General features: G+C 44.7%; 1 protein-coding gene across 1 annotated transcript in view; it reads left to right on the forward strand.

Annotated features, from left to right (window-relative positions):
- APC (APC regulator of Wnt signaling pathway) overlaps positions 1–13,019 on the forward strand; it is a 102,626-nt gene that overhangs the window by 7,675 nt on the left and 81,932 nt on the right. The window contains exon 2 of the mRNA XM_027771200.1: positions 4,908–5,060. Coding sequence (XP_027627001.1) covers positions 4,926–5,060 — 135 coding nt within the window. The 5' untranslated portion in view covers positions 4,908–4,925. The remainder of the gene's footprint in view (positions 1–4,907; positions 5,061–13,019) is intronic.

A 13,019-nucleotide genomic window follows, 5' to 3' on the forward strand; every position in this document is an offset into this window, starting at 1 on the left:
AGTAGTCTCTAGTACTGAGGTCGACCAGTTGTCTATCTGATGTCAGGTCGACCAGTTGTCTGTCTGAAATCAGGTCGACCAGCAGCCTCTAGTGCTGTTGGGTTGACCAGAAGTCTCTAGTGTGGTGAGGTTGACCAGTTGTCTGTGTTGACGCAGTTGTTGATTGACAGGGGAAGGGAGGAAGTGGGGGGGGAGAGGAGGGGGGGGGGGGGGAACAGAAGTCTTATACCTGTGAATACATGCCTTATTTCCTGTTTCTACTGAAACAGCTCCCCAAGGAGAGCGTCAGCTTATCCCCCCGACTCCCACCTGATACTGCCTTCCCAGAGCTCCTGTGACAGAGTGCCATAGACTTTGGCTTAGTGGAAGAAAAGTGTGTTCTCTGGACAGTTCTGCAGCTAGCAGTCAAGTACTGGCAAGGTCAGCCTCTTCTGAGACACGGAGGAGAGTCTGCCCATTCTTTTCTCAGATTGCCAGCTACCTCCTGCTCATCTCTGCCTCTTCCGGTCAAAGGGCACTGTCCCTTTCTGTCCCTGCTTCTTCACGTGGCCTTCTGAGATGTGTGACAGTCACTGAATTTAGGGCCCACTCAAATCAGTGCGACCTCACTGTAATGTAATTCCACCTGCCAAGACCTCATTCCCTAGTAAGGTCACAGTCACAGCTGCCCGTCATTCAGCAGATCTTTCTGGAGAACACGGTCTAGCCCATGTACAGCAGAGAGGACTCTTGTCTTGTTTTTGGAATGGAAAAGTCATCATGGACATTCTCTGAACCCGGGGCTCTTTTTCTATTTGCCCTCTTTGGCTAATGTTGAAGGTGTTATTGTTTAATGACTGGCACTCAGTACAGTGTTCGGGGAATTTCAGAAGCTAAGTGTTAGGTGTGGATTTTATCTTAAAGATGTTTATGTTCCAGCCAAGGAGACAAAACACACCAACGTGAAACGGAACAGTTAGAGAGGAGTTAGGCAAAGTTGATCAACAGAGGCACACATGATTGACTGGAACATCAGGGAGGCAACTGAATTTGGCCTTAGAGGATGGAGATATGTTATAACGTGGGGGTGGGAAGGAGGGCGTGGCATTCAAAGAGGGCTTCAAAGAACAGGCCTAAATGCAAAAGTGTGACCTAGTTTACAGAGGACAGTAAAGAGAAACTTATTTAAGAAGGAAGGTTTCCTAGTGAGAACTAAAGAAGCATGAGTTTGGAAGGCAAGGTATTACCCAAGCCATTGGTCTGGGACTCAAACCGTGGTCAGCCCTGTGGAAATCCAGCAACATAACTGCTATGCCATCTGCTGGCCCCAATGCATTGGCTGTTTTTTATTTTATTTATTTATTTATTTATTTAGGGGAGAGATTTTTTTTTTGCTATAGGGCACATGCACTCACCAGAAAGCCAGACAGAGATAGAGAGACAAAAAGTGAGAAATCACCCCCCCGGGGGGGGGATGGCCACTGAGAAATCCCTTCTCCAGTCTCCTCAGGATTTTGGGCACTCACGTGCACATATGCGCCCAACATGAGTTAAAAGCCTTTGAATTCAGAACTCAGACCATGGTCAGCCATGCGGGAGTCCAGCACCCTAACCGCCACGGCACCTGTGCCTGTAGGATATGGGTTTGTTGTTTGTATTTTCTAGTAAAGTATCGATTTCATTCAGGTTTTCAGATTAGTTTGCGTAGAGTTGAGTAAAGTAGTCAGTCTTGTGATTCTTTGGTTTCCTGTATTTTTGTTATTTTCCCCTGATTTTATTACCATCTAAAGAGTCTGATAAATATGTCTTTTATTTTGGGGGGGGGGGGGATTTTTGCTATAGGGCGTGGCCACTAACCAGACAGAGAGAGGTGGAGGCGCGAGAAATCACCTCCCAGGGGGGATAGCCACATTGCAGTCCCTTCTCCTCCATTCTCCTCTTGGGATCTTGGGCACTCAAGCACACGTGTCCAGGGTGAGTTTAAGCCACCGGGTCCGGGACTCGAACCGCGGTTCACTACGTGGGAGTCCAGCGACATAGCCATTACACTAACTGCTGGTCCCAATATGTCTGTTTTTTTTTTTTTTTTTTTTCCTCATGAAAACAAAACAATAAAAGCAGTTTCACTCATTTAAAAAGCATGGTCCCAAACTTTCTCAATCGGTAATAACTGTTCTTGCCACTTTGCCTTAATTTCTTGGAAATTTGTTTTCAGTGACTGTTCGGGTCAAAGTCTAGATAGCAGTCATCTTTCTTTCCCTGCCCCTACCGTACATTCACGGCGTAGGAAGTATGGGGAGCATCTGAACAGCAGGCCCGCTGCGCTGTTCGATGTCCGCGTGCCCTCAGTGAAGCGGGGATTGAGAGTCTTCCCATCTCACCAGACGCGGCAGCTTGCAGTGGGGTCACACAGGTTTCAGGTTGTAAAGCAATGTCGCGTGACCCGCAGTTACGAGATACACACTATGAAGTTCTCGTGATTGCATAAAAGGCGTTCTGAAGTAAATTTACAGTTTCACAAACTTTGTATAAAGCAAGTTTGGGTTAGAGAAGGACGGCTTTAGTATCCTAAAGGAATATAAGGAAGGTGTTCCTCCATGAAACAGCCTATCTTCCCTCCTGTGATTAGATGAAACACCCTGCTTTCTAGAGCATAAGGGACTTCAATGACTGGGGTTCTGCAGGGAGGGAGAAAGATGATCAAAGGTTCAGCTGTTCATTGGAAGGGTCCAATTTTTGTCCTCTAACAAAGAGCACTTTTGGGACCAGCAGTTAACATAATGGCTGTGTCGCTGGACTCCCACCTAGTCGACCGCGGTTCGCGTCCCAGACCTGGTGGCTTAAACTCACGCCGGGCGCGTATGCATGCATGCCCAAGATCCCGAGAGGAGAATGGAGGAGAAGGGATTGTGGCATGGCCATCCCTCCTGGGGGATTTCTCACTTTCTGTCTCTGTCTGTCTGGCGAGCGCACACGCCCTATAGCGAAAAACCTCTCCAAAAAAAGAGCACTTTTAATAGTCTCTGCTTACATAGTGCATCTGACTGTGATCGCGTAAGCTTTTACTCTCCACGTCTCAGCATACGTGTGCCTGCTTTTTCCCTCTACTACCTTTTCTCTTATTTTGTTTTATTATTCGAGTGTAAAATTATGTGTTACTTAAAATGAAGAATTTTCAGGTTTTCATTATTAGATCCCAACCTTTCATTCTGTCAGATCCCAACCTTGTCTTGTCGCACTTAATGTTCTGTATATTTCGAGACCTGCTTTTTAAAGGTATGATGTTAAAAAGAAAATAATTGCTCCCACCGATTTCTCCACTTTCTGAGACATCATCTCTCCTTCAAGGGGCTCAGTTACTTCTTCACCTGCTAGGCGTTGGTTCCGGAGAAGGAGGTTTTAACTATAGATCCATGCTAAGCCTTGCCCAGGAAGTTGTGTTAACATGTATACTCTCGTGACATAGCACTTCTGTTTTTCTACCTACCTTCTGATACTGAATCCTAATAGTATCCCTATATGTTATATTAAAGGCAGGAAGTAAATTTCCATTTATAAGCTGTGAAAGCAGTTGATTAAAAGGACAAAAGTTAAACCATGACCAAACCTGAAATTGCAAGTCTAACACTTAACTCTTTTCAACCATGCAGACTTTGGGAGGTCATCTTTACCTGCGGGACCCCGCGTCCTCCGGTTTATTGGGTTGCGCCAGGTTGAACGTGGACCCTCGCTGTGGTCGAACTGATGATCCGAGTCCCCTGCTTTCCCTTGTTGGAGCTTTCAATTGCTAAGCTCCAAGATGGTCCTGACTAGCCAGTGTTCCAACCTGTCGGCCGTATTCTGTGCTAGGAATTTCATATTACAGAAACTGTTCTTATGTAAAGATCTCCAAATATTGCTTAGATACAATCTGTGTAATTCTCTTTATTAAGAATTATGACCGATATAATTTTGTTTATTTCAAAGTGAGTTTTGCCTTAAACTAAAAATAGAGTCTGGGTCTCCTGAATCTTCACTTGGTTATTGTTAATCTAGCTCTTAATATTCTGTAGCTCCTAATGGCAAGGAGCTCCTATTACTATCCTCAGTATCTCCCTTGTGTTTTCTCTTCTTCCGCAGTCTCACACTTCACCCCTAGACTCACTCTGCTTCTCTTTGTAGTCTGTACTCATAAGGGCATTTGTTGTTATTCTTCAAGTGTCTTTTGTCCCTCATTTGAGCACATTGGGTCCCAGGACCAACCACTTGTGCATAGCATGGCCTATTTTATTCATTCTTGCGAATAAATGTAATAGAAATGTGCATTAGTAGTTCTTACTTTTTTATCATCCTATCAAAAGATTTAAAGTCTCACCCTAATGCTTTCTTCAGAGTTCATTTTGTTAAGTGATCACTTTTTAATGGAATCTTAGAATTTCACAACTCAGCATGAATGATGTTTAAGACTACCTTTTAATCAAATGGAAAGTGATGGAATGGAATATGTTATCTTATTAATCCATCCTGACTCTGTGTCTGTGACATCAGACAAAAACCAGAAATAAGTTACTATTACTAATATGTGTAAATTTCTTATCAGTGATTGCATTCTCTAAGTTTTACCTGTAAAATGAGGTGGTATATCTTTAATACCCTGAGACGTTCTTACCTGCCGGCAGTCTCACCTGCTGGTGTGAAAACGAGTGCAGACGGAGGTGCTCATATGCTTCTGAGCGCCCTCCTCTCTTCAGCCCAGCTTGTCTTCAGCTAAGGCCCAGGGCCCGCTCCCTTGGAGAGGGTGCTGCTCGAGCGGGGTGGCTGTGCCACCGACAGTGGCCTGTTGGCACCATTCTTCTAATGCCTCACGTTTTGTCTCCATTACCCCTTCCTTCGACACAAGCAGCCACTGCATTTTCAGTAGTGAATTTCACATCGCTTTAACCTTATAGGTCCAAGGGTAGCCCAGGATGGCTGCAGCGTCATATGATCAGTTGTTAAAGCAAGTTGAGGCACTGAAGATGGAGAACTCAAACCTTCGACAAGAACTAGAAGATAATTCCAATCATCTTACAAAACTGGAAACTGAGGCCTCTAACATGAAGGTATCAAGACCATGCCTTTTCATTGCAGTTGACCCATTTTTATTCAGTATCCCCACTCATAAACTTGGCATGAGACAGTTTACTTACCTAACAGTGTATCTCAGGGCCAGCCGGTGGTGTGGCGGATCCCACCTGCCCGACTGCATGGCATGAGCCCTGTAACCAATGGCTTGAAAAATACGCCAGGCACGCATGTGTGTGTGCGTGCGTGCCCAGAATCCAGGAGGGGCGTGGAGGAGAAGATTGCAGCATGGCATCCTCAGGGCTGGGAGAGTGCTTGCTCACTTTCTCTGTCTGGCCAGCACACGCATCCTATAGCAAATATTTTTATACCACATTTTAATTTGAATGGTACTATATAAGCTCTTTCTTGTAACAGTTAACATTTATCTTTCTAGATAAAACAGAATCCATCCAGTAAATCAGTTAAAGAATATAAATGGAAAACCCCTAGTTCTTAATTATAATTTTTAAGCTTAAAAATAAGAGACAAAGGGCCAGCAGGTGGCATTGTGGTTAAGGTGCTGAACTGCCATATGATTGACCAGTCCTGGACCTGGCAACTTGAAAAATTCGCTGGGCATATGTGCGTGCGTGGTCAAAATCCCAAGAGGAGAATGGAGGAGCCGAAGGGAATGTAACTGTCCCCCTGACTGGGAGGAGGAAGTGATTTTTCACCTTCCCTCTCTATGTTTCTCTTTCTCTGGCGAATGCACACTATGGCAAAAATCTTTTTTTTAAAAAAGCCAACTTCTTTTAGAGTATGTCAAATATTAAGTGTAGCTGTGCTCCCTCGGATTTTGTCATCATTTAGGTGCAGGGACAGTGATCAGGAAAACCGAGGTGCCCTAGTAGGAAGAGCCCTGACCCCAAAGTCAGTACCTGCTTCTCCTCCTGACAAATAGCCACCTTCAGGACTTAGGTTGTCTTTCTTGGAAAATACAGGTGTTCCACTCCATGGTACCTGCAGGCCCTGGGAATTGGCAAGTGGCATTGCAAAGCCGTGACCACCTCCAAGAAAAGCCTGAGGTAGTCTGCAGTGGGAAACAGGTTCTGGTTGCAAAACAATCAAGGTTAATCCTTGAGCTATTTGACTTCCCAGTTACTTAGGCCGTTTCTTCTCACTGAATTGAATAACCTAGACTAGGAGAACATCAACAGCTTCTTTCTTTTACAAAACTCCTTTACGCACTGGGCTGTTTTAACACCTCCGGGCTCTGACTGTCCTTCCTTTCGGCTCACTGCTCTGATAGTCTTATGTCTGCTGTCCTAATTCTTTCCTATGCATTTCAGGGTCTCCCTTACTTCCCAGGCTTCTCGCATCACTGAAGTACAGTCTGCACTCTTCTTTTACCCTTTGTGTTCGACATCATAACTGCTCAACATTTTATTCGTGTGTACTATTCTATCAAATCTTTTCTTCTTTAATGGCCTACTTCTGTAGTAAAACCACCCCCAGCAATCATAGATCTTCAAGATTTCTACCTCACTTCCTTTTGGAAATAAAGACCCACTATAAACAATTTTTTTTTCTTGCCACAACCTCTGGGTGACTTTAAAAACACCTGAATCGGGACCAGCAGATGGCTTAACGGTTATTTCACTGGACTCCCATGTAATCAGCCACGGTTCGAGTCTTGGACCTGGCACCTTAAAACTCACACCGGATGTGTGTATGCATGTCTAAAATCCTGAGAGGAGAATAGAGAAGGAATGCGTAGCCCTCCCTACTGTAAGGTGATTTCTCGTTTTCTGTCTCTCCGGCTAGCACATGTGCCCTATAGCAGAAATTTCTCAACAACAACAAAAAAGAAATCAAATCAGTTACCTAATGGGCTAAAAAGTAGTAGTTCAGTATTTTAACACTGATAAACACAGTAGCTCTCAAATTTTATACAATCATGTGATGTTTTAAGGTATAGAGTTAAAATATTCTTTATCAGAGCAGCAGGTGGCACAGTGGGTAAGGCGCTGGGTCCTACGTAGCCACCAGCCCCGTGGTCCCAGTCGCAGACCCAGCGGCTTGAGAACATGCCAGGTGCATGTGCATGCTTGCCCAACATCCCAAGAGGAGAATCGAGAAGCAGGGATTAGCAGGGATTAGCACGGCCATCCACACCTAGGGGTGACTTCTCACTTTCCCTCGCTGGCAGATGCTCGTGCCCTAGGGCAAACATCTAAGGAAAAACCCTCTTTCATCTTTTTGACATGACCTATTTTGCTGAGAGCACCTTCTGGCAGGTCTGCCTGGATAGTGAATGTCTGTTTCATAGTGCAGAACTATGAGATCTCTTTTTTCAAACTTTAGATCCTCCTCCACCTAAAGTGGAATGTCTCTCTCAGTGAAAAGACAGGTCACGTCCTTAAACTGTTATGGCAGAATATCAGGTTGACCATTAATCTGTATTGTATAAAGCTACGTCAGGAACAGGGCACCTCAGATGCCGTCTGGATTCAGCCGTGAGGGGAGCATGACCAGCACATGCTCGTGCGGACGCCCCTGGATTGGGCGTGTGGTATCGCTGCAGTCAGACCCTTGTGTCCTGCGATTGTTCACGTATGGCGCCCTTAAGCCTCATGCTATTAACGATGTTAACGAGTAAAAACCATTATCTGTTGATTTGCCTTAGAATGCTGAGTTGTGAAAAGGCACTTTGGAACATTGGCACTTCCTACATCGAGTTAAGGTTAATCCAACGTAATGGTTATCCTCTCACCCCCAAAATCACTTACTAGACCTCAGAATATGTTGTATAGTCTCAAACCAAGTTTCCTGTTCATTAACCTATTTTTTTTTTTTTGGAGAAATTTTCACTGTAGGGCGCGGGCGCTCGCCAGACAGAGAGAGACATAGAGACAGAAAGCGAGAAATCACCCCCCAGGGGGGATGGTCACGTCGCAATCCCTTCTCCTCCATTCTCCTCTCGGGATCTTGGGCACGCACGCACACGCACCCGGCGTAAGTTTTTAAGCCACCGGGTCCGGGACACGAACCGCGGTCGACTACGTGGGAGTCCAGCGACATAGCCATTACGCTAACTGCTGGTTCCCTTCATTAACCTATTTACCTCAGAGGTAAATAAATGTCTCTTCCCACCACATAATTCAAAGGAAGTCTAAGATGCAGGCATTAGGATCAGCTAGTGGCAGAGGAACTGCCTTACGGCGATGAACAGTAGCATCTTAGCATTGTACACGTTGTAGGATGTGCTTTGTGAGGCAGCAGGGAGACGTGTGTACCAGCTGGGGCCGTACTTGGAGATCATGGAAAGTTTTCTTTTGGAGAGGTTTTTGCTATAGGACACGTGCGCTCACCAGAAAGACAGAGACAGAGAGATAGAAAGTGAGAAATCACCCCCAGGGGGGATGGCCACGCCGCAATCCCTTCTCTTCCATTCTCCTCTCGGGATCTTGGGCACGCACGCACAGGTGCCCGGTGTGAGTTTAAACCACCAGGTCTGGGGCTTGAACTACATTTGGCTATGCGGGATTAGAGCGGCATAGCCATTATGTCAAGTGCTGGTCCCTCAAGGAAACTTTTTAAAGGTACATTAATAGCATTGTAAAAGAATCTCTTTTAATACACATATTAGAATATTTACAGAAGAGATTACATGGTATCTGAGATTTGTTCTCAAACAGATCTGGGGTGGAAGGATGGAAGTGGAGGTGAGCATAGGTAAAACAAGGTAGAACCTGAGTCTGTAATTATGACAGCGACACACGAAGATACGTGAGGGTTTGGTATACTATTCTCCATACTCACGTGTGTGTGTGTAGAGTCACGCCATTTTCCTATTTAAAAAAGCACTGTGACTTTCTCAACAACCTAATATATACTTGGAATTTCTGTAGTGAAAATGTAATAAAGGGCCACCCCGTAGCCTCATGATTAAGAGAGCCAGTTCTCACGTGGCCAACCACAGTTTAAATCTCGGCCCCAGCAGGTTGAAATCACGCCAGGTACACGTGTGTACATGTCCCAGATCTCAGCGGAAACGTGGTGTGACCACCCCATGGTGGGGCACGTTCTCCCTCTGTCTCTCTGTCTCTGGTGAGTGCACATACCCTTTGTCAGTAGGAAGAAACCACATTCATCACATACACTAAGTTTATATAGACTACATAAACTAGAAATTGTGTGTGATTTAGATTACCTATTGTAGCTAAAAGTGGGGACAAAAATCGTGTGCCATGTTTTCACTCCAGGACTGGAGGTCAACATGACTGACTTCAGCGGTGAGCACAGTAACAAGCTAGCTACAATCATGTGAAGAGGGGATGCGTTTTAATGGAGAGGTGGCATGATATGGGAAGAATTGCCTAGAGGCAGCTTATTAATGAAGCATTTACATCTTTGTTGTATTTTGACAAAACAAAATATTTATAAATTATTCTAAGGCCAGCCGCAGCGGTGCACAGGTAGTTAAACCCTGGGAGGGTCCCAGGCTAACCTGGGTGCGGTTGCATGGCCCTGTGGGCCTGGCTGGTTGGGAGACTGGGGCAGGAGGGCTGCAGGGTGGCCAGACACTGTCAGAAACACTTGTCTGTCCTCTCTCCTCCCTCTTCCTTTCTCTCATAAAGGGAAAAAGCTTGCTCTATAAACTGTACAACCATGTACACAAAAAGCATCTTGCCTTTTCTGAGTGTAAAGAAAAAAAGGAGAAATAAAAATCCAGATTACTTTATTCCATATTTTTTTGAAGACTTAATTATTAAGTGTACTTGTGTCTGGTAATTAAAAGGATCCATAACTGATGTACTAATAAAGCAGAAATAGGTCAAATAACAAGCCCCCGTGCACAATTGCTTATTAATATGTTCTACTTACTATGATTATAGCATATTTTGTCTCTAATGAAGTCACTCCTCCAAAATTACATATGAACATAACAAGCCGTTTTACTTTCCGGAACACTCTGTTTACAGTTGTTTCGCAGTTATGTTGCATTTTCTTCTAAAAACTTTGAAATGAGTGCCTCTTCTAGGTATATGCAGTGTGCAGCTGCAGGTGATTGGTTTTGCTCAGGAATAGAAAACTGGATAAGATGGAAACACCGTCCTTTTTTTTTTTTTTTTTGAGAGAGAGATTTTTGCTATAGGGCACATGTGCTCATCCAAGAGACAGAGAGAGGAAAAGTGAGAAGTCAGCACCCCCCTGGGGGGATGGCCACACCACAACCCCTTCTCCATTCTCAGGCACGCATGCACATATGTCCAGCGTGTTTCAAGCCGCTGGATCCGGGACTTGAACTGCAGCTGACCACGTGAAAGTCCAGTGCATTACCCACTACGCCACCTGCTGACCCCAACATTGCACTTTTAAAGACATCGGAGAACCGTGGAAGCATCGATGGCAGTATTGACTAACCCCTCAAAGGGAAAGCCCTTCCTGGTGGCCAGGGGTTTCTGAGGGTATAGCCTGGGACCCAGCACTGGAACACGCAGAGCCCCCAGAAGGGTTCTCCGTGAGAACCTAGCAAACGTGACAGCACATGTGACACACAAAACGGGAGGGATCCACGTGCTTGGGGAGTTCTGCCTCGGGCCTCGTGGCCTTAGAGGCTGGGTGCACTGGAAGGGCAGAGTTGGGCTGCAAAGCCTTGCTGGAGGGAGAGGCGTTCTGTTCCCAGTAGAGCTCCTCCTCAAGACGTTCCAGAGTGTAAACTTTCTGGAGAAGGAGATTACAGACGTCTTCACAGCCTCCATGGGTTCAGACTTAGAGATTGAAGGACAAGGGGCACATGAGAATAGGCTGAACCAGGGAGGCAGAGTAAAGTGTCCCATATTCTTGCAGTGCTTAACACACCTCTTTAGAGGGAGACCGACCAACATATCAAACACAGCAGATTCTTCAAAGCAAATGTCAGGGTTTTTGTTATTTATTTATTTTTTTTGGAGAGGTTTTAGCTATAGGACGCGTGCACTCACCAGAAAGACAGAGAGAGACAGAAAGTGAGAAATCACCCCCCAGAGGGGATGGTCTCGCCACAAACCCTTCTCCATTGTCCTCGCGGGATCTTGGACACACTTGTATACACGACTGACGTGAATTTAAGCCACTAGGTCTGGGACTTGAACCACAATCAGCTACATAGGAGTCCAGCAACATAGCCATTATGCCAATTGCTGGTCCCACAAATGTCAAATTTTGAAGCTATGTAGGGTAGAATATTAAGGACTGATGAGACAGAGACCTCTAATATTTTCGGCCTAAATGTAGAGGGACCTGAACACTCAAGGACCTGGGAAACAAAACCAAATGTGAATTTAACTTAAAATTGTAAAATAGGTCTCAACCCATTTCCTGGTTAGATTGAGGACATCAGATCCCAGCAGAAAGGGCAAGCTCTCTAAGGGAAGTACAGTCATCATAAATGTCCCAGCGTTCTTGAATACAAAATTGATACATAGTCAAAAGTTACAAGAAATGCAAAGAAATAGGCAAACAATAATCAAGAGAACAAAGAGATAATAGAAGCAAGCCCAGAGATGATCCAGATGGTGAAGCGAAAAGTCAGAGATTTTAAGTATCGTAAATACCTACAAAAAAAAGAAAAGTGGATAAAATGGCTGAAAAGTTGGAAAATTTCAACAGAGAATGGGAATTTTTTTTAAAGAATTATTTTTATTTATCTTTATTTATTATTATCATTATTATTTTTCATTTTTCAGTTGGATCAGAGAGAGACAGAGAGCGAGAGAGAGAAAGGAAGTGAGAAAGCAAGCTGCCAGGTCCGAGACTTGAACCGTGGTCTGCCATGTGGGAGTCCAGTGCTCTTAACCACCATGCCACTTGCCGGCCCCAATATTTTTAATTATTATTATTTTTTTTTGAGAGGTTTTTGGTATAGGATGCATGCGCTCACCAGACAGACAGAGAGAGACAGAGAGACAGAAAGCGAGAAATCATCCCCCCCGGGGGATGGCCACACTGCAGTTCCTTCTCCTCCATTCTCCTCTCAGGATCTTGGGCACACACACACACATGCCTGGCGTGAGATTAAGCCACCAGGTCCGGGACTCGAACCGTGGTCGACTACGTGAGAGTCCAGTGACATAGTCATTACGCTAACTGCTGGTCCCGAGAATGGGAATTTTCAATAAAGAATTCAGGGGCTGGCAGGTGGCATGCTGGTTGAGGTGCCGGACTCCTACATGGCCAACTCAACTCAAGTCCCGGACCTGGCGGCTTTCTCTCGCTCCCTCTTTCTCCCTCTCCCCCCCTCCCCGGCCAAATTGAATAATAATAATAATAAATACAATTAAATAAATAATTTTTAAAAAATAAATATTCTGGAACTGAAAAAAGTGTATTTGCTATAACTTACTGGATGTACTTAACAGGTTGAACACAATTAGTGAAATAGAAGAAAAAATAATTAGAAGATGGAGTTAGTGAATTTAAACACACAGGATATCGAAACTGAAGCACAGAGAAGAGAAAAAGGGAACAAAAAAAGTATGTAAAAATTACAAGGGATTGAGGCAGATGTAGTTGAAGTCTTGGGGAGAGATTGACCAGATGGTTCTCTGGCCCTTTCTTTATATTTTTTACATACATACATATGTATGTGCGTATATGTATATACATATATATATATAGAGAGAGAGAGAGAAGTTTGGGAGAGAGATTTTTGCTGTAGGGCAAGTTCACTCTTGAAATCACCCCCCCAGGGAGGATGGCCACGCCTCAATCCCTCCTCTAATCTCCTCTTGGGATCTTGGGCACGTACACACAGGTACCCAGCATGAGTTTTAAACTACCAGATCTAGGACTCGAACTGTGGTGGATTAGGTGGGAACCCAGTGATGTAACCATTATGCCATCTGCTGGTTCCTGGTAATCTCTTTTCTGGATGAACTTTGTCCCATGAAACTAGGAAAAATAGAGCTCAGAAAAATACCCACGTGTATATGGTCCCCTGATTTGTGACCATGATACCCCAGTAACTCAGC

This window comes from Tupaia chinensis, unplaced genomic scaffold, assembly GCF_000334495.1.
Source record: "Tupaia chinensis unplaced genomic scaffold, TupChi_1.0 Scaffold000195_1, whole genome shotgun sequence".
Taxonomy (NCBI): Eukaryota; Metazoa; Chordata; class Mammalia; order Scandentia; family Tupaiidae; genus Tupaia; species Tupaia belangeri.